Source organism: Monodelphis domestica, chromosome 2 (assembly GCF_027887165.1).
Source record: "Monodelphis domestica isolate mMonDom1 chromosome 2, mMonDom1.pri, whole genome shotgun sequence".
Lineage (NCBI taxonomy): Eukaryota > Metazoa > Chordata > Mammalia > Didelphimorphia > Didelphidae > Monodelphis > Monodelphis domestica.
In genome coordinates this window covers 194,343,225-194,368,693 of record NC_077228.1, presented here as the reverse complement: position 1 = coordinate 194,368,693, position 25,469 = coordinate 194,343,225, and the positions used below count along the sequence as shown (strand labels likewise).

Sequence of the window (25,469 nt, the reverse complement as noted above, 5' to 3'; positions counted from 1 at the left end):
TACTTATTTGGAACTCCCAGAGTCTGATTCCCCTTGTGGCTCCCTAGGGCGGCTGGTCTGGGATTCCCCACTTTCCTCCGGTCACTACTTTCGGCACTTTTGTCGCAGCGTCTACCACCCACCCCCTCCGGGACACTCCCACAGGAGACGCCAGAGCCCTTGAGTTGGGACCTTGGGGCGGGGGCACAATTGGTGGGACAGCCCCGTATCTCCGCTCCGCCTGCACTTCGCTGGGCTCCGGCGAAGAGAAGGCCCACGCTACAGAGCCAGTGGTAGCAGCCACCGCTATTAGTAGGATAGTACGCCGGATAGTACGCGAGCTAAGGAGGGAGGGAGACAGGGAGGGGAGCTGTCGAGAGCTTTGCGCTCTGTGTTTGGTCTGTTGGAGGCAGCTGACCTTTGAGGAGGAAATCGCTGCTCTCTGCTCCTTCCTGTAGTAGCAGCTCCAGCCGCAGCTGTTGCCGCCGGCCGAGGAGAGGAGAGCCCGAGCGCGGAAAGCCGCGATCCGCTGCTGGGGGCCAGGAGGTGAGGGCAGTTGGCTAATGCGTCCAGAGCGCACGGCGCGGGTCTGGGCTGGGGCAAGGAGGGCTACTCTTCTGGCCGGGTGAAGAGGGCCCTCGCGGTTGCTGGAAAGAAGAGGGCAAGGGGGCGCTCGTTTCATCTTCCGGCGCCTGGGCATCTCAGGGCTCCAGTCAGGCTGCTCTGGGTCCCGAAAACTGAACCAAAGGCTTAGAGAATTTTCCACAGTCCAGAGAGAGAGACAGCGTCTCGAGAGGGATGAGGCATGGAGATAGCACATCTCCTTGCCACTGGGGAGAGAGCAATGCCCAGGGTGGGATCAAAGGGGTTTGGAGGGTAGTTCACCTCTGGCTTTCCTTATCTCTAGCCACGTGGGATCATCTCCCAGCAGGGTGGGGAACTCTGGATTGGGGAAGGGGGTCTCCGTTGGAATATCCCTACCCACGTTGGGCCTCAGAGGGACTGTCCCACTCCTCCAGCTGGGGACTCCTGGGGCTTAGCCACCTGGTTTCCCTTTCTGTTTCTAGCACTACTACCTTTGGGGAAGCCCCAGTTAGGGGGCATAGGGAAAGGGGATGCAGGAAAGAGAGACCTAGCCATCTGACCCTTGATATCTCACTCCATCCTTTATTTCAGCCCCTGGCACTGGGGGATGGCTGGTTCTCTCATATACCCACTTCTCATCATCCTGCTCCCCCACAACAACAACAAAAAATTATAGGGCCCAAGAAGCTTAGAATTATAGGATTTAGAGCTAGAAAGGACCTTAGAGAACACCTAGTCTAACCACCTCATAGTACAGGAAAGGAAACTAAGGTCTAGAGGAAGAAACTGCCTTAAGTTACATAGTATGCAGCACATTAGAATTTTAACCCAGATCCTCCATCTCTAAAACCAATGCTCTCCCCATTATACCACTTAAGGGATGACGAGATATTGGTAGAAGGGAAAGGGCAGGATACCCTCACTATGTAGATAAGAGTAACCAGAGTTGGTGGATAGGAATGAAAATGAGCCCCTTTCCAGGTCCCTTACTCCCACTTTGTCCTGGTCTCATTTGTCACTTGTGCCCTTTCTCACTCTCATCTTTTTCTTCATATCCCCAGATCCTGGAAGGGTGCCTTGTACAAAGTGATAGCTTATTAAGTACTGTTGAATTAAATTGAATCAAATTCACCCATCTTTAAATAAAAAAAAACTCTAACTTTCTGTCTTGGAATTGGTACTAAGGCAAAAGACCATCAAGGGCTAGGCAATTGGGGTTAAGTCACTTGCCCAGAGTCACACAGCTAGAAAGTGTTTGAGGTCAAATTTGAGCCTAGTTCCTCCAAACTGTAGGCCTGATGCTCTATCCTCTGTGCTACATAGCTGTTCTGAATTCTTCCATTTTAAATTTTCTCCTTCAGGTGCAAAGTCATGGCAGGCTGGATCCAGGCACAGCAACTTCAAGGGGATGCTCTCCGTCAGATGCAGGTCCTCTATGGTCAGCACTTCCCCATTGAAGTCCGTCACTATTTGGCTCAATGGATTGAGAGTCAGGCCTGGTAAGTTATCCATCATCCATTCTTCTCCATTGGGAAGGATGGAGAAGGACTGGTCTCTTTCTCTAAAATTTTCAGATGGTCATCTCAAGCTTTGATCATGACTTTTTTGGCTTAATTGAGTTCTCTCTCTCTCTCTCTCTCTCTCTCTCTCTCTCTCTCTCTCTCTCTCTCTCTCTCTCTCTCTCTCTTTCTCTCTCTCAATTCTTAGTATCTATGTGTGGCATGTCTAACTTGGTATCTTCCTATTCTTTTTCTTTGTGGCTTGCTGTCTACACTTCCTCTCCCCTCCCCACCTCCTGCCCCTTTTCTGGCTTGGGCTGTGCTCATATATGTGGTATATTTGACTGCCTCTCCATCTTTCCATCTTTCCTGGTCTCTTAGTGGCACTACTATCAATCTCTTTCAGGTTTTGTCTCTTTCTGCCTGCTCTTTCTTTGTCTCTGCCCTGTGACTGTTAGAGGAAGGGGTGGTGTCTCTATAGGAAAGGGGAAGAGGGAGCGGGAAGGGTAGTGGGAGTTTTTCTCTGATTCATTCTGAGCAGTTTAGAATGAAATCTGTGGGCTCTTAGAAGACTAGAGCAGAGTCTCTAATTTATGTGAACTCACCTACAATTTCATTTGCCTCCAAGTCCTCTACTTTCTCCATAGGTGGGATGGTCGATTACTGTCCTTCTACTTCTCTTCCCACTCTAGGAATACCATTGACCTGGACAATCCCCAGGACAGTGTCCAAGCTGCCCAGCTCCTAGAGGGCTTAATCCAAGAGCTGCAGAAAAAGGCTGAACACCAAGTGGGGGAAGATGGGTTTTTACTGAAGATCAAACTAGGCCATTATGCAACTCAACTGCAGGTGAGTATGGAATCTAGGGCCATCTTCCTGGCACATTATGTTCTCTTTTCTTCTTCTTAGCATCAAAACATTTGGTTTCTGGTCTTGGACTTGCAAACTAATTCACTCTGTGACCTTGAGTCAACTGCTAAACTTTTCTGTGTTTCCATTCATGCCTCCCACCCCCTTCTTTGTGACTTGTATCCCAGCTTGTTTTTCTTATGTTACAAGGTAGAAGGGTATTGTCTAAAGGAGGATGATAAATGAAACAGTATCAAGGACATGAGACTGTGAGAGTTTACCACGCAGTAGGAAGATTAAAGTCAAAGTGGCTAATTTGAGAAAAAGAAAAAAAAAGATGACTAGATTATGGAATAGGAGGGAGAAGGAAGTGGCAAGGTCACCTACTAGAGGATCTTTTAAATAGGAGATTCCCATCTGGAGTAGGGGTAATCTGCCTTCTGAATTTAAAGTTAAGAAGACAAAATGTAGAATGTGGAGGTCCACTCCTACAGAAAAATTGGATCTTGGAGTGATTGGAATGAGAGAAAGGGATCGAATTTATTTTAAAACAGGCTAAGAATGAATAGAAATGACTCTGTGTGCCAAGGTTTGTCCTAGTCATGAACAATGAGGCAAGTGCTTGATAAGTATTTATTATTTTGAAATAAAATTTTATGTAGAGATGAGATATCTCTTTATATTTTATATAAATACATATCTATATCTATGTATAAGCACAAAGGGTCATGATGTAAATGAAATGAACCAGTCATGCAGAGTCAAGGAGAAATCCATTCCTTTCCTCTTTTAATCAATTCTTAATATAGATGAAGGATCAAAGTCCATGAGGACTTTCTGAAAGAACTAAATGCTGCTTTAGGTTTGAAGGATATCAAGGCTATAGGTTAGTTGAAAGGAAGAGAGGTAGTATTCTGGAATAAGGAGAGTGACAAAGACTGAAAAATTTAAAGTTAATGTTTTAGGGAAAATGGGTCTAGTTGGAACAGGAGACCATGAATGGGAATCTTAATGGTGGGAAGGTTCATTTGGTACTTGTTTGATTCCTTCAGAGTACATATGACCGCTGCCCCATGGAGTTGGTCCGATGCATCCGCCACATATTATACAATGAACAGAGGCTGGTCCGAGAAGCTACCAATGTGAGTGTGCCAGAGAGCTCTTTGAGCACATCCTCTCTCATCAAACTCTCTCTGTACATTGAGTGAATTTCACAAAAGATGGTTCCAAGGGCTGCTGAGGGGATACAAAAGAAATAAGAAAGATGGCTCGTGAATCCAGGTGGCTTACCATCTAGGAGGAGACATAGGATGCCCATGTGTCAGATGATTTGATTTGAATAATAAAGGCTCACAAAGAGAGGTCAATGAATACAGTTCAAAGACAGGGAGAAATGCTGAGGCTAAAGGTTTGATGAGGCAGGGAAAAGTGTTTAGGGAAGAGATGCTGGAAGAGGTGATCAGTTTAGAGCCAGCCCTTTTGAAAAACATTTTAAATTTTGTTCCTATCTTTTGGTTTTGAATCACCTTCTTTCCTGAATTATGTCCTTCCCCCCATCCTCCTCTTTCTTGTGGATGGCGCCATCCCTTGGAAGAGAGAAAGGGAAAGTCAGTCAGTCAGTCAGCAATCATTTATGAAGCAGTTGCTATGTTCCAGGCACTGTGCTAAGAAAGAAGTGCAAAGAAAGAAAAATAGCCCACAGTTCCTGCTCCCAGGGAGTTCACACTCTAATGGGAAAAGGAAAAAGGCAATTTAGCAAAACTAATCAGGGCTAACTGCGTCTGATAGCACAGAAAACTATTACGTTCCCCCATTCCCTCATCTCCTATCTCCTCTGGGAGAAGCTACCACCCCTGGGCAGATGTGATGTAATAGCAGTAAGAATTAGGCTTTGGTTGTGAATGATTATAATCTATGAGGGATGAGGATGATGCTGGTTTAAGAGAGACTGAGGACCCCAAGTCTTCTTCATCTAGGATCCTCTCCGTTAGAAGTGGGCTGACTGATAGGCTGGTTGATAAAGAGCAGAATGTCTTGATGGGAATAAATCACTGGGTGGTTGGTGCTATGGAAACCTGGTGCTATTAGCCTTGAAAGTCAATGGGCGTGTGGGGAGGAGGGGAGCTGAAATCTCTAGGGAGAATGCCATCTAGATGGCTAGAACACATTATTCCATAGCAAGAGGGAAGCAGCTGAGTGATTCAGCCAGGTGGGGTCTGCCTGCAGAGTCCAGAAGGAGGAGTCTTCGTTGTCCATGAAAGTCCCCAAAGGGACTAACCCCTGTCCTTGGGCCCTCTAGGGAGCCCACTGAGCATCTCCTCGGGGGAGACTAGGTCTGAAATCAACGGACTCCTTTTTCCTTCCTGGGGCCCAAATGGTAGGTGTCCCAGCCTTCTGGCTTTAGGCCCGGAGTCTGTGGAGTGTTCCCCCGAGAACCACTGGCTTTGTCTGAGGCTCCCCAGACTGAACTGGCCACGTGAACCTGCTGCCTCTCTCCCTGCCCCTCCCTCTGTGTGCAGTGTAGTTCTCCAGCTGGGAACCTGGCCGATGCTCTGTCCCAGAAACACCTGCAGATCAACCAGACATTTGAGGAGCTGCGACTGGTCACTCAGGACACAGAGAATGAGCTGAAGAAGCTACAGCAGACTCAGGAGTATTTCATCATCCAGTACCAGGAGAGTCTCAGAAACCAGGGTGAGGCCAGTGGGGCTGAAGGTGGGGCCAGGAAGCCCAAAGAGAGCTCAGGGCTGGAGAGCAAAATGGGGCCCTTGGTTTGGGGCAGCAGCCTTTGGCTGGAGCTGTCAGGGAGTCCCCATCCCTGACCAGGTCAGAACCCAATGGAAGGCGCTAAACAAGAAGGAAGAGACCCGATCTCTGTCCTCCCCTAGATCCCAGATCTATAGGGAAATAGGTTCCTCTCTCAGAAAGCTCCCCACCTGAGCTCAGCACCTACATTGGAGGCACTCCAAATGGGTCAGCTCAGCCCCCCAAGCGGGCCAGAACTTGTGAATGGCGATCCTTAGAGTACACGCCATATCAGGGTCTACTCTGCAGGGACGGTGGGAATTGCTTGACTTTTACCATTTGTGGGAGGGCTTGTTTCTAGAAGGCTTCCAGGTGGAGGTGTCTGTCAAGCAGCTCAGCTGAACAGCCCTTCCCCTGAGCAGGGGATAGTGTCTGCCTTGTGCCCAGGATGAAGTGACCTTCTGAGCAGAAGAACCAGGCTAGGGGCTGTCTGTGGAAGAAACCAGTTGTGGAGCTCCAGGAGCTCCCTCTCCTGGTGTTCCTGAAGCCATTGTCTTGGGCTGGAGCCTGGCCTTGTCCCAGAGGGAGCAAGATGGGCTTTGCTGTCAGAAATGCCAGCCCAAGTGCATGTGCTGGTGGGAGGCAGCCTGAGCAGGAGCACCCCCTGTCCATGGGAAGCTGTCCTGAGACCAGTCAACTTGCCCTCCCTTTGCACCTTCCATGGGAACATGGGATTCTCGTGCCCCTCTTTTTCCTTTCAACCACACACGTGTGCTCCGTTCCTCATCTGAGAGGAGCTGTCACCCCCAGGCAGAAGGCAGGGAGTGTGGAGCTAGAATTGGGCTCTGATTGCCCATTGTTGCATTTGAGGGGAAAGGATGAGACTGTTTCTGGAAGACCTCATGCCTCCATCATCTGGAGGCACTGAGGAATGGCTGAGAAGCTGCTGGTTGAAGTTGAGAGGAGAGTCAAACTTTGGGGGGGCTCAGAGAGGTGTCTCTCTTTTTGGGGGGCGGGTAGAGAGTATCCCCTCACTGTGGGCCTTGCTGTCTCCCAATCAGATGGTGCTTGGGTCCCTGAAGCTTCCTATGTGGAGGCTAAAGGAGGGTGCTGTGGTGTGTTCCTTTCCCCCACAGCTCAGTTTTCCCAGCTGTCACAGCTGAGTCCCCAGGAACGCTTGACGAGGGAAACAGCACTTCAACAGAAGCAGGTGTCCCTGGAGGCCTGGCTGCAGCGTGAGGCCCAGACTCTCCAGCAGTACCGTGTGGTGAGCTCCTTCCTTCCCACTCTTTCCTGGGCCGAATTGGGGGGAGGCAGGAATCAGAGGTGTCCTCCGATGGGCAACAATGTCCTGATCTCTTTGGGGGGAGCCAAGGCAAAGAGCCAGGCAGCGTGGCTACAATGGATTCCTTTCCCTGTGGGGAATCTGGTCTGGGGAACTTGGGACAAGGGAAGCATGGAAGCCATTTGAGAAAAGAAGGCCTTCCCTGTCAGTTTGCCTTATTTAATGGGGCAGCAGAAGGCTGTCTTCTGAGCCTTCCAAGAGGGGACCTGACCTTTGCCTCTCGCAGTCAGAGGCCCTGGATTCTAGTCCCAGATCTGCCTCTTCTTCCTGCTCCCTGTGGGGACTTGAGATTGACCTCTGTGGACTTGTTTCCTCCTTGGCCAAATGAGGGGTTAGACTAGAAGATGTGGAAGGCCCCTGCCAGCTCTGAATCTCTGATCCACTGGCGTTGGCAGGAGCTGGCAGAGAAACACCAGAAGACCCTCCAGCTGCTCAGGAAGCAGCAAACCATCATTCTGGACGATGAGCTGATCCAATGGAAGCGGCGGCAGCAGCTGGCAGGGAACGGAGGGCCCCCAGAGGGCAGCCTGGATGTCCTGCAGTCTTGGTATGTGAGGGAGGGAACTTTGGGTGGGTGGGGCTTTTGGCCTTGGGGGTCAGCTTTCAGGGCTGGTTCTGGTGAGTTGGGGAGCTCTCTTCTGGACTGAGGGGTGAGGGAGATGTGACTAAAACCAGGCACCCTTCTCCCCAACCCAGGTCTACTGTGAGTTCCCTTGGTCCCTTCCCATGGTGAGAGAGGAAGTCCTAGAGTGGGCTGTCTCTCCCTAGACGAGTTGTGGATCAGCCTGTATCTGGGCAATTAAAAAGCCCCAAACCCTTATCTTCTGCCTTGATGTCAGTTCCAAGACAGAAGAGTGGCAAGGACTAAGCAACTGGGGTGAAAGGACTAGCCCAGGGTCACACAGCTAGGAAGGTGTCTGAAGCCAGCTTTGAACCCAGGTCCTCCTGACTCTAGGCCTGGCCCTCTGTGCTAGTTAGATGCCTCCATCCTGTGCAGTTTAATCCATTGCCTTTGTGTTGCCCCATGGGCCCCCACACCCAGGTGTGAGAAGTTGGCAGAGATCATCTGGCAGAATCGGCAGCAGATCAGGCGGGCAGAGCATCTCTGCCAGCAGCTGCCCATTCCTGGGCCTGTAGAGGAGATACTGACCGAGCTCAATGCCACCATCACAGATATCATCTCTGCACTGGTGACCAGGTAACTGCTCTGAGCTTCCCTTCTTCTGGGGGCAGCTCCTGGGGAGCTCGGGAAGCTTCTGGGGATTGCTGAGACTGTGACATCTGCCTCTCCTGCCTTGGGCTCTTCAAGCTGCTCTAGACTGAGCTTCACTGGTTGGAGACAGTGTGTTGGAGTGTCTGATTCTGAGAGAATGTCACACACACACACACACACACACACACACACACACACACACACACCCTTCCCTTGTTCCCTCATTCACACACACACACACAGACACAGACACACACACACACACCCTTCCCTTGTTCCCTCATTCACACACACACACACCCTCTTCCCTTGTTCTCTCATTCACACACACACACACACACACACACACCCTTCCCTTGTTCCCTCATTCACACACACACACACAGAACAGACACACACACACACACCCTTCCCTTGTTCCCTCATTCACACACACACACACCCTCTTCCCTTGTTCTCTCATTCACACACACACACACACACACACACACACACACACACACACCCTTCCCTTGTTCCCTCATTCCAATTGTCCCCAGCTCCTTTTGACCTTCTACCTTAGGTCCCTTCCTCTCTCTCTCACCTTCTTACTCTCAGTATTCTTCTTTCGGGTCAAAGCGGGGTCATTCATCTTTTACAGCTACAGTCTTCTTGGGGGAGACCCACCCATAGCTAGAAGTGTAAAGGGCCCAAGGCATCCCTCCAGCCCCCAGCTGACTGCCCTCCAAAGCACAAGAAGCACATCTAGTGATTCTCTCCAGGGATCTAGAGAGGCATGTAGTGATGCCTCCTGGGAAGGGATGATGTCATCTGGCATCAGCGGCATCCCGGATGTCTGGTCATTTCTCTTCCCCGCAGCACCTTCATCATTGAGAAGCAGCCCCCTCAGGTCCTGAAGACGCAGACCAAGTTTGCAGCTACTGTACGTCTCCTGGTGGGTGGGAAGTTGAATGTGCATATGAACCCCCCTCAAGTGAAGGCCACCATCATCAGTGAGCAGCAGGCCAAGTCTTTGCTGAAGAATGAGAACACTCGAAAGTAAGGATCCCTTTCCTTCCTCTGTGCCGCTTACGCACAGGATGCCTGGGTCATTTTAGCAGCACCACTGACTTAGTGTGATTCTTTTCTTACTCCATCACCTTCCTCCCTTTCCCTATTGTTTTCCACCTCCTGTGGAGTCCCAGCTGTCAGAAAGTTTCCAATGTGGTGAGGCAAATGCAGTCCCTGGTCTCGAGGAGTCCCAGGCTTATATGATAAGTTAGATATCAAATAGAAACTAAGCTTTTGGTAGGCATCAGTTCTGGATGCAGTCTTTTCTCCAAGACAACTGAGGAATCTGAGATAACTTCTTGGAGAAAAGAAATCTGGACCCGGGGTTGCTGGGAGAGAGGACACTGGAGGATGGTGAAAGCTTAATCTTGGTTTATCTCTTTGTCTTGCAGTGAGTGCAGTGGAGAGATCTTGAACAATTGCTGCGTGATGGAGTATCACCAGGCAACTGGCACCCTCAGCGCACACTTCAGAAATATGGTGAGATTGCAGCTCAGCAGAAAAGCAGAGAAGGTTGTTGGGGGAAAGGGTTTGGGTCTCATGAGTAGAAACTAGGTCAGGATGAGGCTAAGCAGGGAACTTCTCATCTCTTTTCGTACGTGATCTCTTGCAATCATAGTCCCTGAAGAGGATCAAACGGGCAGACAGACGGGGTGCTGAGTCAGTGACGGAGGAGAAATTCACAGTCCTATTTGAGTCTCAGTTCAGCATTGGGGGAAATGAGCTTGTATTTCAAGTTAAGGTAAGAACTAGAGGACTCCTTTCTTTCTTTTTAAAATTTTATTTAATTAGTCAATTTAGAACTTTCCCCCCTGATTACAAGAATCATGTTCCTTCCCTCCCCGCAAATGCACAATTCCACTGGGTTTTACATGTGTCCTTGATCAAAACCTATTTCCATGTTGTTGATGTTTGCTCTAGGATGATCATTTAGAGTGTATATCCCCAGCCATATCCCCTCGACCCATGGATTCAAGCAATTGTTTTTCTTCTGTGTTTCTACTCCCACAGTTCTTCCTCTGAATGTGGATAGTGTTCTTTCTCACAAGTCCCTCCCAATTGTCCTGGATCATTGCATTGCTGCTAGTAGAGAAGTCCATTACATTTGATTGTGCCATAGTGTATCAGTCTTTGTGTACAATGTTCTCCTGGTTTTGCTCCTCTCACTCTGCATCAATTCCTGGAGGTTGTTCCAGTTCACATGGAATTCCTCCAGTTCATTATTCCTTTGAGCACAATAGTATTCCATCACCAACATATACCACAATTTGTTCAGCCATTCCCCAATTGAAGGGCATCTAGGAGACTCTTCTTCAGAAAGGAGGGATATTCAGAGAAAGATGTGGATCCAAGTGTTACTCCTGTCCCTAGGCTCATTGGTTTGGGACTCTCCTTATTGGTGGACATGAAAGTCATATCCTACATGAGGGAAAGGGCAGAGTTGGTGAAAGGGAAGAGACCTTCAGATCTAGGCCAGTCCCTTTTAGGACTCTTCAAGGTTAGGATTCACCAAGCTTCAAGCCTTTTTAAAGTGTCAGGCCATGCTGGGAGCTTCTGGCTTCTACCTTCAAGAGAGAAGATAGAAGAAACCAACACCACTTCAGGTGTTTGAAGGCAAAAACTCTGGGAAAACATGAGAGGAGCTGGCAGTCTTCTTCGTGTTCCTAGTCCCAGTTTGCTACTTTAGACTGAGAGCAAGGACCTGCCCTTTTGGTTGAACTGAATTATCTCATTCCCAATGGGAGAGCTCCTTTACTTTGTATTGTCTGGTATATATTCTCCTATGTATACTGCATGGGCCGGGGGCTCTGAGACAAGAGTGACATAAGTATAAAGGTGATTTATCAGCCAGAAGTCACACAGCTAATCAGAGCAACGCTGGTATAAGAATGTCAGGAGTCCCCTGCCACTGCCGCCATCATCATCATCTCTATGACAGTAATAAAAACCATTGTGTTAAACTTCAATCTTTAGTCTATATGGTGAGGGACAAGGAGCCAAGAAAAAGAAAGACTGTCAGAATGGTGGATCCAATAATCAAGAAACAGACAAGCATTTTTTTTCCAAACTCTTACCTTCTGTCTTAGAATTGTAAGAGCTAGGCAATTGGGGTTAAGTGACTTGCTTGGGGTCAAGCAGTTAGGAAGCAGCTGAGGCTACATTTGAACCCAGGTCCTCTCAACTCCAGGCCTGGTACTTTATCCATTGTGCTACCTACTAGTCCTTCAACAAGCATTTTTAAGACCCTCCTATGGGTCAGGTATTGTGCTAGGTTCTAGGAACTCAAAAAAAAAATTAAAACAGTTCCTGTCCTTAAGAAGTATATATTCTACTTGAGAAAAAAGGATAAATAAATAAAGACATAGTAATCTAGGTGGAGTAGAGCCAAGCCTAGATCAGGAAGATTCATCTTCTTGAATTCAAATCTAGCCTCTGACATTTTCTAGCTGTATGACTCTGGGTAAGTCACTTCACCTTTTGTGCCTCCATTTCCTCATATGTAAAATGAGCGAGGGAAGGAAATAGCAAACCAATCCACTATCTTTTTCCAAGAAAACCTCAAATGGGGTCACAAAAAGTTAGACACAACTGAAAAATAATGGAACAACAAATGTATACAATATATGTTTTTGTTGGGGGGCACCAGCAGACTTTGGGATCAGGAAGGCTTCCAAATGAGGTAGAACTGAGCTGAGTTTGTAAAAGGAATAACAGATTCTAAGAAGCAGAAATGAGATGGGAGTACATTCCAGGATTGGGGGACATAGCCAGGGCAAAGGTGCAGAGAGAAGAGATAAGAGTGTTATGTGTAAGGAACAACAAGCAGGCCAGTTTGCCTGGATTAGAGTGTGGGAATAAATGAATGAAAAAGTATTTCTTCAACCCTGCACTGTGCTTAAGCACTGAGGATACAAAAAGAAAAAATGAAGCAATTGCTTTCAATGAGCTCATGTTCAAATCGGGGAATGTAGCACATAAAGGATTTAGCAGTGAGGTTGGAGGGCAAGATTTAGTGAACCTTTGGTTCACTAAGTGTTAGTTCAGTGGGAAGGGAAATAATAAGTTTTTAAAAGTAGGTTGAGTTTAGATTGTGAAAGCCTTTTTAAAAGCTAAACAGAGCTTATATTTCATCCTAAAAGCAACAGAGAAAATGATGACCAGGATGATTTCAGAAAAAACTGGAAAGAACTATATGAACTAGTACAGAGTGAAATAACCAGGAGAACTCTGTACACGGTAACAGCAATGGGGTACAATGATCAATTGTGATAGACTTAGCTACTCTCAGCAATACAGCGATTCAGGACAATTCTGAAGAACCTATGACAAAGAATTTGATCTACCGCCAGAGAAAGAACTAATGGAATCTGAATGCAGTTGAAAGCATATGATCTTTCACTTTATTTTATTTGTGTGTTTTCATTTTCAGGTTTCGGTTTTATATAAATATTTTCTCACAACATGGCCAATATGGAAATATGTTCTACGTAATCATACATATATAACTCAAATTAAGCTGCTTGCTATGGGAGGGGTGGGAGGTGATAGGAGAGAGGGTGACAACTTGGACCTTATAATTTCAGAAAAAAATGTATGTTAAAAATTTTAGTACATGTAAATTGTAAAAATAAAATATTAAATTTTAAAAAAGTAAAGGCAATAGGGAGCCACTAGAATTCATCGAGTAGAGGAGTGACATGGTTTGACAGAGGCTATAAGAAAATCACCTTGACATTTGGGTGGAGGATTGATTGGATAGAAGAGAAATTTGAGACAAGGAGACCAATTAGGAGGCTCTTTCAATAGTACAATTGACAGATGAAGGCCTGAGCAAGGTGGTGGCCAGGGAAATAGAAAGGGGATAGATGTGAGACATTATGGAGACAGAAAAGACCAGATTTGACAACTGATTGGATATGAAGGCTGAGGGATATCTAGAATCAAGGACAACAATTCCAAGATTTCAAACTTAGGTGACTGGAAGAATGGTGATACCCTTAATAGAAACTGCGATGTTCAGAAGGCAGGTAAAATTTAAAAACAATATTTTATTTTTCTCCCAATTACATGTAATAATAATTTCAACATACATATTCCAAAATCTTGAGATCCAAATTTCCTCCCTCCTTTCTTTCCCTGCTCCTTCCCTGAGCTGGAAGTAATTTGATCTAGGTTATACATGTATGCAAATTGTGTACATGCAAAACATACTTCCATTTTGGTCATATTGTGAAAGAAGACTCATATAAAATAAAAAAACAACAAAAAAAGCATACACACAAATAACTTGAAAAATAGTGTGCTTTGATTTGCATTCAGATTCCATCAGTTCTTTCTCTGGAGGCAGATGGCATTTTTTATCATAAGTCTTTCAGAATTGACTTGGATCATTGTATTGCTGAGAGCTAGATCTGTGTTGATGAACCTATGGCATATATGCTGAAGGAGGCTGCTCCCCTCCCTCTCTCCACAAGCACCTAATGACATTTCTCTCATCACCTGCCCCTCCATCCAGCAGCCCAATGGGAGAGCTTCCTCTCTCCCCTGTCTGAGGTAAGGTGGGGGGCTTACATGCGGTGTGAGAGTTGCAGTTTGGGCACTCGGTCTCTAAAAGGTTCACCATCACTGAGCTAGGTCATTCATAGTTGATCATATACAATATTGTTGTTATCGATGCCAGTCAAGTTATTTCTTTTTTTAAACCCTTATATATATACTGTATATTATATATATGTATATGTATATGTATATGTATGTATATGTATATGTATATATATGTATATATATATATATATATATATATATATATATATATATATATATATATATATATATATATATATATACTGTGTATTGGTGTACAGTGTTCTCTGGGTTCTGCTCACTTCACTCAGGCAGGTGAATTTTGGGGAAAAGGTTTTGTTTTGGATATGTTGAGTTCATCCATTTTGAAATATCCAGTTGTGGGGGATGATCATTTAGATCAGAATACAGACTAGGTTTGGTTATATAGATTTGGTAATCATCTGCATGGAGACAGTCATTAAACCCAGAACATGGGTTTAACAGCTAACATTTATATAGTATATCAAGGTTTGCAAAATATCAAGTTTTATTGTTGTTCAGTTGTTTCAGTCATATCCAGCTCTTCATGATTGCATTTGGAGTTTTCTTGGCAAATATACTGGAGTGTTTGCCATTTCCTTCTCTAGCTCACTTTTTAAAACCCTTACCTTCCATCTTAGAATCAATACTGTGTATTGGTCCTAAGGACAGAAGAGGCATTAAGGGCTAGGCAATGGGGGTTAAGTGACTTGCCCAGGGTCACACAGCTAGGAAGTGTCTGAGGCCAGATTTTAAACTTGGGAAGATGAGTCTTTTTTACTTCAGATCCCATAGTCTATTCACTGTGCCACCTAGCTTCCTTGTACAGTATCTCTGTTGTGTTTGTCACAAAAATCCAGGGGGCATAGGTGTTATTTTTAGCTCTGTTTTGCAGATAAGAAAACTAAGGCTTAGGGAGGTCAAGTGCTTTACTCAGGATAACACGGCTACTAAGTGGTGGAATTTGAACTTTGTCTAAGCCTTGGAATTGTTTGTGTTGCAGGAGAAAGACAGTCTCCAATCTATGCTTGAAATTAATCAGTCAGGAGCCCAGAAGGGGCATTTCTGTAGGGGAATTTAGAACCCTCACTTCTGATTTGAGAAGCAAAGTGGATCCTATACTCCATCCCCTTCCCCAAACATTTGCTCTTTTCCCTCCTGCAGACTCTATCCCTTCCAGTGGTGGTCATTGTTCATGGGAGCCAGGACCACAATGCCACAGCCACGGTGTTATGGGACAATGCATTTGCTGAACCCGTGAGTGAACCCTTTTCTGTTATCCATCCTGGAGTGCAGGCTTCAGGATTCTTCAGAGTGTCATTCATTATTACCTGCACCCAGGGCCAGAGCTGGGAGGTTGGGAGGATAACTAGACTTGAGATCTGAGGAGCCAATAGTGACAGCTCCCGATTTCTGTCCATTTCTCCTCTCCTGGGGCTGGTATCTGTCTCTGCCTTGCCCCCCTTTTTTTTAAACTCTTAGCTAAGCTGGGTGGCTTAATGAATTGAGAGCCAGGCTTGGAGAGGGGAAGTTCTAGGTTTAAATGTGGCTTCAGACACTTCCTAGTTGTGTGACCTTAGGCAAGTCACTTAATTCCCATTACCTAACCCTTACCATTCTTATTCCTTGGAACCAATACCTAGTATTTATTCTAAGATGGAATGTAAAAGTTTTGGGGGAAGGAAGGGGAAGAATCCATTCTAGGTATCGGTTCCAAGGCAAAAGAACAGTAAAGATTGTGCAATAGGGGTTAAGTGACTTGCCCAGGGTCACACAGGAAGTATCTGAAGCCACATTTGAATCCAGGCCTGGTTCTCTATCCACTGTGCTACCTAAGTGCCCCTCTGACGTGCTCTTCATCTCTCTGTCATTTTTCCCTTCTCCAGGGCCGGGTGCCATTTGCTGTGCCTGACAAAGTGTTGTGGCCCCAGCTGTGTGAGGCTCTCAACATGAAGTTCAAGGCAGAAGTCCAGAGCAACCGAGGCCTGACAAAGGAGAACTTGGTGTTCCTGGCTCAAAAACTGTTCAACAGCAGCAGCAACAACATGGAAGACTACAACAACATGGCCATCTCTTGGTCCCAGTTCAACAGGGTGAGGGGAATGGGGGGTGGGGGTGGGTATCACACAACTGTACGGTCAGAGCCAGTTGACCCTGCCCCACTCTACTACCCTTCACCAAACAGACAGCTTCCTTATCTGCCCTCAGCCAACCCACCTTGACACCTGTCCTGTAACAGCAGCCACCTAATTGGCCTGTACCAGGATTTGGAAGAAAATGGACAGAAAACCTTAAAAAAAGTAGGCAATACGAATAATATGAATTTTAAAAAACCTTTATTTTCTGTCTTAGTCTAAGACAGAAAAGCAAGGGCTAGGCAAAAGGAGTTAAGTGAGTTGGCCAGGGTCACACAACTAGGAAATGTCCGAGGCCACATTTGAACCCAGGGTCTCACAACTCCAGACTTGGCTCTCTATCCACTATGCTACCTAGCTGTTCCCAAGCTATATAAATGATCTAAGTGAAGATATTTTGAGAAAGAATCTTAAGTCTCTTTGTTTTTTTGGGGGGGGGTGGTATGGGTTTTCTAGGAGAACTTACCAGGCTGGAATTACACATTCTGGCAGTGGTTTGATGGGGTGATGGACGTGCTGAGGAAACATCACAAGCCCCATTGGAATGATGGGTGAGGAGCTATGGCATGGGATAGCACTAGGGGATTGGGGGTGGTAGGGATGGAACTGGCTGGAATCTGGCTATGGAATTTTGGGAGCAAGCAGAGAAGTTAGATATGACAAGCTCTGAGCAGAGGGTAAGAAACCCTCCCTCCCCCAATGTTTCTCATCCTTTAGGGCCATCTTGGGTTTTGTGAACAAGCAGCAGGCTCATGACCTGCTCATCAACAAACCTGATGGGACCTTTCTGCTTCGATTCAGTGACTCTGAAATTGGAGGTATCACCATTGCCTGGAAGTTTGACTCCCGTGAGTTCCCAGGCTTCCAGCATCACAAGTCTTTCAACTTTCTCTCCTGTCCCTCTACCTTTCCTTTCCTTGACAACTCTCTGACTCTCTTTCCTCCACTCTCCACCTTGCTTGTCCTCTTTAGCATTCCCCTTCCAGGATCTTAAAGAGACATCAATTGGACTTCACACTTAGGGAAGGGAGTTGATCAAAAGTAGATTCCCTTCTAATCATTTTACCAAATGGGCAACTTAATTCAGATAATTCCTTCAGCCTTGCAGATAGCTAGATATCTGGAAATATTAAAAAGATTAGATTGTTCATCTTGGCATAAAGCTGATGTGGCTTTTTTCATTATGCTGGGGAGACTACGTGGTAGTCAGCCTAGTAAAAGTCCTGCTTTCTCAGAAAGCTTCTCATTAATAATAATAGCATTTATATAGTTCTTTAAGGGTTGAGGAACACTTTACAAATACTATCTTATTTGATTTTCATGAGACAGTGCTATTATCATCCCCATTTACAGATGAGGAAATTGACTTGTCCAGGGTCACATAGCAAGTATCAGGGACAGGAATTGAACTTGTCTTCCCAACTTCAAATCCCATGCTTTACCCTCTGTGCCATCTAGCTTCCTGTCCTCCTTTCTCCTCTGCAACTCTTAGGGTATCCGGATAGGCATGTTGTGTCTTTTCCCATAGCGGACCGGAACCTATGGAACCTGAAGCCATTCACAACAAAGGATTTCTCCATCCGATCCCTGGCTGATCGATTGGGAGACCTAAATTATCTCATCTATGTGTTCCCTGACCGACCCAAGGATGAAGTTTTCTCCAAGTATTACACTCCTGTGCTTGGTGAGTCCTGTCTCAGACATAGGATTTTTTCTCTTAGTGAGAGGGGTTTAAGTTGTCAGTGCTTGAGAAGAAGGTTGGTATTACAGGGGAATGATAAAGTCTATATGATCCAGATCCATAGATGTTCACTCATATATTGAGCAAAAGATGAAATGACTGAGGAAACAAAGGTTTGCTCTTTTGGGCATATCGATTTATTAAGCAATGCATGCCAGTTGCCTAACAAATTGGGACCAAGTCCCTTTCTTAGTTTAGGACTGGACCCTAAATACAAGGGAAGACAGACTTTTGTATATAATAAAAATATCAAATAAGCCCAATTAATTAAAAGTAAACAATATTACTTTGGTAATCTGGTTTCAAATTAGAGGAAAGAGTAGGGACTTTCCAGGTTGGGAAGGGAAGAGTAAACAAACAGGCAAAATTCCTTCAATTCAAGAAAAGAGGTGTCTCACTTTTGAAAGTGTCTGTCAGCAATCAAAGGAACATAGAAACAATAATTGATTGATCATTAGGGGTCTAGTTTTCAGATAAGACATATAGGTTGCTTGTTATGTACAATTATGAGAAAACCTATATCAATCTTAGGACTGACTATATTTCTGGTCAATATAATCTAAATCCTTGGTTAAAGGTCTCTAAATAGCAGATATAAGTGGTTTAATTTCCCAGCCTTGAAGGGCTGGTTTCAAACAAATGTGATACATATACAAAGATTGACCATGTACTAGAAATATTGCAAATAAATGCAGAAAAGCAGAAATAATAAATGTAACTTTTTTAGATCATAATGGAGTAAAAATTATAATTAACAAGAGTCCATGGAAAGGCAAATTTAAAATTAATTGGAAACTAAATAATCTAATTCTTCAAAACTTGTGGGTCAAAAAAGAAATCATAAACAATTACTTTTTATTAAAGAGAATGACAATGAGAAGACAACATATCAAAATTTATGTGATACAGCCAAAGCAGTACTCAGGGGAAATTTTCTATCTCTGAGTGCCTATAACAATAAAATCGAGAAGGGGGAGATCAATGAATTGGGTTGCAACTTAAAAAAATTGAAAAAGAACAAATTAAAAATCCCCAGATAAAAAGTTGGAAATCCTAAAAATTAAATCCTAAAAAAAATCCTAAAAATTAAAGGAGAAATTAATCAAATTGAAAGTAAAAGAACTATTGAACTAATAAATAAGACTAGGAGCTGGTACTTTGAAAAAACAAATAAAATAGATAAAGTACTGGTTAATCTAATAAAAAAAAAGAAGGAAGAGAATCAAACAATTCAATAAAGTTTTCTCCCAATTCTTGCAATTGAATAAACTTTTCTCTAAAACAGAATTTGGCCTAGGCTTATAATTGAATAGAAAGGGAACTAAGCTAGCTCCAGAACTGAGTCACAAGATGGAGTCAGTGTGGTTCACTTAGTTCCCACAATTAATCACTCAGTTCCCACAATTAACCACTTGTCCTAATTTCCTCAATTCCTTCAGTTTTCCTCATATCCACCAACCTTGAAACAACTTTTCCTTCTTAAGAACTTTCCTCAAAAGGGATGCTAGCAAGCAGCAGAATAAACTGGCTAATATCCCCTCTTGCCTCCAAATCAATTTGTGGAACAGTAGGGCAAATATATGGCAGAGTAAAAATAGAATTTTACAAACATGGCCCTCACTGACTTTGATTTATAAACAAACAATAACTACTAAACTTTTTAAGTACACAGGAAGTAAGGAAGGAAAAAGGCACAGGACAAATTGGTAGCTCCTGTCTTAATTTAATTAACATTCCTAACTTTACTCTTATAAAAATGTACATAGTTTGGAGTTAGAGTTTATTTGAGAGTTCATTCCTTATTTGGTTTGCAAATTCATATTTGTTGAAATTATGAAGTCTAGAATTTTGAAAAATACCATCTTTTTATTTTAAAAAATCTTTTTTTTAAGGAGAGCAAGGAAATATTTGACAAAATCCAAATTTAGTTCTGGAAGGGATCTTAGAGATCATCTACTGCAACCCCTTCATTTAACAGATGAGGAAACTGAGGCCCACAAGCATTATGTGACTTGCTCAGGGTCACACATCTAGCCAGTGTCTTAGGTGGGATTCAAACTCAGATCTTTCTACTCCAAATTATACAGGGAATAAATAAATGAGACATCATTTGAACCAAGTCCCTTTCCATCCAAATCCAGTGCTCTTTCTCACTAGATGGATGGATTCTATTTATAGCTGGATAGTTCTTTTTTTCTTTTAATCACACGGAGAAACAATTTTTGACAGTTGTTTTCTGATATTTTATAATTTAGATTCTCTCCCTCCTCCTCCCCAATTTCTGACAGGTGGTAAATAGTCTGACATAGGTTATTCCATGCAATAAATATTTCCACATTATTGCTGGATAATTTTTAAACTGCATTATCGATCCATCAACAAGTACTTCATATTTCTCCTAGGCTCCTGCTGCCCTGGGAACAAATTACACTGAGAGGAACAGCAAAAATTATTTGATAGAGAACACATTAGAAGAGGGGGCTGGCACTTAACTGCTCTTAACCTCAGCTTCCCTATCTATAAAATGAGAATAATAATAGCTTTTACTTGGGCAGCTAGGTATAGCAGTGGATAGAGTACCTCACCTGAAGTCAGGAAGACCCAAGTTCAAATTCAGCCTCAGACATGTCCTAGTTGTATGACTCTGGGCAAGTCACTTCACCCTGTTCCTCCCAATTTCCTCATCTGTAAAATGAGCTGGAAAAGGAAATGGCAAACCATTTCAGTATCTTTGCCAAGAAAACTCCAAATGGGGTAGCAGTCAGACAGGACTAAAAATGCCTGAATGACAAAAAGCAACAACAGCTACTAGTAAGGGTTGCTTTGAGATAATGAAACTCTGCTTTTGCAGACCAATATTGCTATACACGTTAACTATCATCATTTTTTATTTATAGTATTATATTTATTTCCATTTACCAGAGATTTACATTTCTTTCTCCTTTCTATCCTCGGTAGGTAAAGCTGTGGATGGATATGTGAAACCACAGATCAAGCAGGTGGTCCCAGAGTAAGTGTCCGGCTCCTGTCAGTATTTACATTTGGATTTTCTTCATTTCCATTTGGCTTCCCTTACCCATAACACTCTCTCCCCACCCCCATCCAAACATATAACCCATAAATCTACCCTTCCCCAGACTCAGATGCTGCTCAGTGATATTGGCTAAGATCTCACATTCTGTCCTGATTCAGTAACACCCTCAGTTCGCTGCTCCCATTCCCTGAGCCTTCGGAGCAGAGAGGGCACCTCCTCTTTTTCCCCACTCTTAAAAACAATTTCCTCAGGAAAAGTGACTACATGGCTTCCTGACATGCTCAGCCTCAATTAGCCGTCCATTAAAGAGCTGAGCCCAGGGGAGCTTCCCAAAGGATGGGAGCCAAGAGTGAAAGGGCAGATCTGGACTTCTCTGATGATCTAGCCCAGGCAGCCTTGTTGGGCAGTTGTGACAGGCTACACAGATGCTTAGCAAGTATGCTTCCCTCCAAGTCCAAGCCTTAGAACCATAGGATAGGAAGGGGTCCTAGTAGGCTTTCAAGTCAATCCTTCAGAAGGATGGGATTGAAGATTCTGTTTTTCCTTCTTCCTCCAGGTTCATCAGTGCATCTGCAGATTCTTCGGGGGGCACTGCCACATTCATGGATCAGGCCCCATCCCCAGCCGTGTGCTCCCAGTCTCATTATAACATGTATCCCCAGAAGTAGGTTGCACTCGCAATGAAAGTGGAGGGTGGTAACTGTGTGGAGCTGGTCTCAGATGGGTTCCCATATTGGGCCAGGTTTTACTAGTTTTAAGAGTAGGTTGAGGGAGAAACTAGGTGGTTCAGTGAATTGAGAATCAGTCCTGGAGATGGGATGTTCTGGTTTCAGAATTTGGTCTCAGATACTGCCTGGCTGTGTGACCCTGGGCAAGTCACTTAACCCCCATTGCCTAGCCCTTACTGCCCTTTTGCCTTGGAACTAATACAGAGTATTGATTCTAAGATGGAAGGTAAAGGCTTAAAAAAAAAATAAAGAGTATGTTGGTGGTTTGGGTCCAGAATCAGTGTTGGAAGGGACCAAGAATACCTTCTATATCCTCCTGGACTATTGGCCATGCACCCTTTGTTAGAAGACCTCTGTCTAGCAAAAGAGAATCTGGGTATAGCTCTAATTGTCCAGCTCTGCTGCAATTTCCAGAACCCCAAAGAGAGGGGTCTTTACCTTCAAGCCTTTAGACCCCATCTCAGAATAATTTTTTTTCAACCCTTACCTTTTGTTTGAGAATTGATACTAAGTATTGGTTCTAAGGTGGAAGAGTGGTAAGGGCTGGGCATTGGGGGTTAAGTGATATAGCTAGGAAGTATCTGAGGTCAAATTTGAACCCAGGACCTCCCATCTCTAGGTCTGGCTCTCTAACCACTGAGCCACCTAGCTGTCCCTCAGAATAATGTTTTTAAATGCATTAAATAAATGCACAGGAGCACAAAGGAAACCAAAGGTTAGTGAAAATGAATGTGTAAGTTCCCCCCACCCCATCCTGTGTATGGACTCCCCAGATTTGTGTCTGCAGACTCCTTGGGGAGTGTTGAGGGGAGCATCTGCGGGTCCCAGGCTGCCTAGGTATATAGCCCTGGACTCCCACTTCCCCTCAAGTATAGTAAGTGTGAGATTCTGAAAGAAAAACCTGGTGGTCACTGGGGGAGGAGATGAAGGGATGGAGTCGCCACTGCCCTTTGCACTAAGATTCCCCCCACCTTCCTGGAGCACACTAAGCCAGAACCCCGGGGGTCCTTGGGCAATCTGCCGTGTGGAGGGAGAGGGGAAGAGGCTGCCCTCTTTGGGTGTGCCCCAGACACACGCCCTGAGGTGCCCCAGGGAGGGGAATCCATTTTTTTCCTCTGGACTCTCAAGGCTTCCCTTTTATCCCACCAGCCCCGACTCTGTCCTTGACCCTGATGAGGATTTTGACCTGGACGAAACCATGGACGTAGCGAGACACGTGGAAGAACTCTTAAGCCGACCAATGGACAGTCAGTGGATCCCCCACACCCAGTCATGACTCGGACCCCTCCAGCCCATGTCTCATCGCCCTGCCCCCTCTCCTCACTGGCAGATGGGTGTCCTCTCTGTCTGGAGGCAAATACTCCTCACTCCAAGTGTTGATGGTTGCTGGGACTTCAGCACTTCTGTGTATGTGATGCCAGTGGGGTGGGTGGCTTCTTCCCCTACTGTCTAGTGTTTGCGGCATCTTCAGGGCCTTGAGGACTGACTCTTTCCTCTTGTCTAAAAGCCAGTCCATAAGCTCCGATGGTGGAGAGGGAGATAAGGGGGTGGGTGGGGAATGTCCTTTCTCTCCTTTGCCTAAAGAGCAGCCGTGGCCTGAGAGAAGGGGGAGAGGCAGGACATAATTGGCCCATGTATACCAGTTGGGTAGTCTGAGTGGCTCCCCAAAAGCACATGTATGTCTATGTGTCCACTTGTCCTGGCTCTCTCACACACGCACAGATGTCTAGATGCATGCAGACATGGATTAGTCTGTCTGTGTCATACAGTAGAAAGCCCTGGGGTTTGGAACTAGAGGGCCTGGATTTTAATTATGACTCTTCTTCCGTGTACTATTGTGCAACTCACTTCATCTTTCCACATCTGTAAAATGAAGAAGTTGGACTAGAGGACCTCCATGAACCCAACTAGCTCAAAATCTATGATCCTATAATCCCTTGCACAAAAGGGTTTGGGCTAGAACTCCTGGGAAATGTTTTGTCTTGACTCCTAACTATTCTTAGATTTCTCCGAGGGGTTATCTCTGCAGCAGCCATGCCTCCATCCTGGTCCAGAAAAGGACCATGGCGGAAGAGTTGCCTTGTTCCTGTAAGTGGTTGCCAGATCGCTTCCTCTCTTTTGGGTCTGAGGTCCGGATTGTTGTTTCGGCTTGACCGTCCTTTCTCAGAGATTCTGCCTTCTTTTCCTGACTCACATCCCCTCCCACCCCAAGACCGGCTCACGTACACCCCTGACCTCGGCAATGACAGATGACCTGAAAGCAGGATGGCTTTGGCAGCCGGAGAGGGGAGATGTCTGGGACCCAGTAAGCGGGACTGTCTTTAAAAAAAACCAACAAAACAGTATCAGAGAAAGGAGAAACTTTCTCTGATTTCTCTGAAGCGCATGACTGATTCGAGAAGATGTTTTCACTCGTCAAGTCCTTTTCCATGGTGGTCTTGGAAATCTCATTGCAAATGAGTAACTGGTTTTGGTACCCAAAGGAGTCTTTTCCCCCTATCCTCACATCTCTGAAGTCAAGTTCCCAGCATTCCTTTCAGCTCACCTAGGCTGGGGATTAAAGAGTCAGGTTTACAAAGTGGGAGAACATCCATCTGGGCTGTAGTGGGATGTAAGGGTTAAGATGAGGTTGGGTCAGATGAGGGCCAAAGGATGACGCCACACACTTTTTGTACTTTGTACAAAACATTTCAATGAAGTGAAGAAATGCTATTTTTGAATAAAATGCTTAAAAAAACAACCACCAAATGGCCTTGTTTCTTAGATGGGAGGAGCTGAAGTGCATACCTAGGGGGTGAATGAGGAGTGTGGAATAAATGTGACCTGAACATTTCACAATTCATTCTCTCCTTTGTGTTCCAGTGTGGGAAATTTCCAACTTGGGGCCATAAACATCACATATCTGAACATTTCTGAGATAGTTAATTATCATTGTTGTTCATTAATTTTTCAGTATTGTCTGATTCTTTGTGACCCTGTTTGGGGTTTTCTTGGCAGAGATACTGAAACGGTTTGCCAGTTCTTCTCCAGCTCATTTGACAGGTGAGGAAACTGAGGCAAACAATGTTGAGTGACTTGCCCACAGTCACACAGCTAGTTAAGTGTCTGAGGCCAGATTGGAACTCAGGAAGATGAGTCTTCCTAACTTCAGGCCCAGCGCTATCCATTGTGCCACTTAATTGCTCAGCTTGGGGAATGCCAAAACTTTCCCAGCTGTATCAGGAAGGAGACCAGGGACTCTCAGGAAACCAGTATGGGTGGAGACAGGTCTTGGGGGGAAATAGAGATGGATAGGGATTAAGAGGCACACTGAAATATGCCCAGTTTCATCACTATCACCAGAAGTGAATTCTGGAGTTGGGTCTTGCCCGAGAGAAAAAGAACTCCAAATCCTTTCCCTGTTGCTCATCCCTTGCTAGTATCTTAGTTGTGATTGCAGTGGCCTCCTTCTCCCCCCTCCTCCAGAAGACCAGTAGGTGGCAACATTGTCCCATGGCTGTTGTTTCCTGGACACTGCCCTAAGGTGTAGATGGGTGGTAATGTGAAGGCATCCTCTATCTACCTCTATCCTAGTCAGCCTGGCTCACTCTGTGAACAGCAGGCCCTACTTAATGGGATCCAGAGAGGTCACCCACCTAAAAATAAAGCTCATATCAGTACAGCTGGGAAAATTAGCTTAAGGTTGCCATCACCAAATGTTTAGATGTTGGAGTCACACAGATCCCCGATTCAGTGAAAGGTACTGACCCCAGTGGCAGAAAAGGCTTTTTTTTTTTTTAAATAGCTCATTAAAAAAAAAGGACAGGTCTTGGGTACATGCTACCAGGCCCTGGGGAGGAAGGCTTGGAACCATCCTGGGCTGTGTTCAAGGATCATGGCAACTCCTGGCAGGTTTGCAAAGGGCTGTGACTGTGGTTGAAGAGGGAAAGAGGGTGGGCTTGGTTCAGCAGAAGCAACATGA

General features: G+C 45.1%; 1 protein-coding gene and 1 non-coding gene across 2 annotated transcripts; both read left to right on the top strand.

Annotated features, from left to right (window-relative positions):
* Window positions 1-389: 389 nt before the first annotated feature.
* On the top strand, window positions 390-24,248 carry STAT5A (signal transducer and activator of transcription 5A). The gene is made up of 19 exons (XM_001366365.4): window positions 390-525; window positions 1,926-2,063; window positions 2,756-2,912; window positions 3,965-4,054; window positions 5,432-5,606; window positions 6,794-6,924; window positions 7,398-7,549; window positions 8,045-8,200; window positions 9,074-9,253; window positions 9,658-9,745; window positions 9,885-10,007; window positions 15,035-15,127; window positions 15,757-15,963; window positions 16,462-16,556; window positions 16,723-16,853; window positions 17,534-17,689; window positions 20,705-20,756; window positions 21,337-21,444; window positions 22,658-24,248. Exons 2-19 carry the CDS (start codon window positions 1,936-1,938, stop codon window positions 22,782-22,784), a joined length of 2,349 nt encoding a protein of 782 aa, XP_001366402.2. The 5' UTR covers window positions 390-525; window positions 1,926-1,935; the 3' UTR covers window positions 22,785-24,248.
* MIR12322 (microRNA mir-12322) lies at window positions 9,012-9,071 on the top strand. Its single transcript, NR_162857.1, is given in 1 exon segment — window positions 9,012-9,071. It is a non-coding gene; the product is annotated as a microRNA mir-12322 (primary transcript).
* Window positions 24,249-25,469: the final 1,221 nt, after the last annotated feature.

Excerpts from the sequence above, each read along its gene's own strand:
- STAT5A (XM_001366365.4), top strand. The coding sequence starts at position 1,936 with ATGGCAGGCTGGATCCAGGCACAGCAACTTCAAGGGGATGCTCTCCGT. Across the intron at positions 4,055-5,431 it reads TGGTCCGAGAAGCTACCAAT|TGTAGTTCTCCAGCTGGGAA; the intron begins GTGAGTGTGCCA and ends CTCTGTGTGCAG. Across the intron at positions 16,557-16,722 it reads AAGCCCCATTGGAATGATGG|GGCCATCTTGGGTTTTGTGA; the intron begins GTGAGGAGCTAT and ends CTCATCCTTTAG.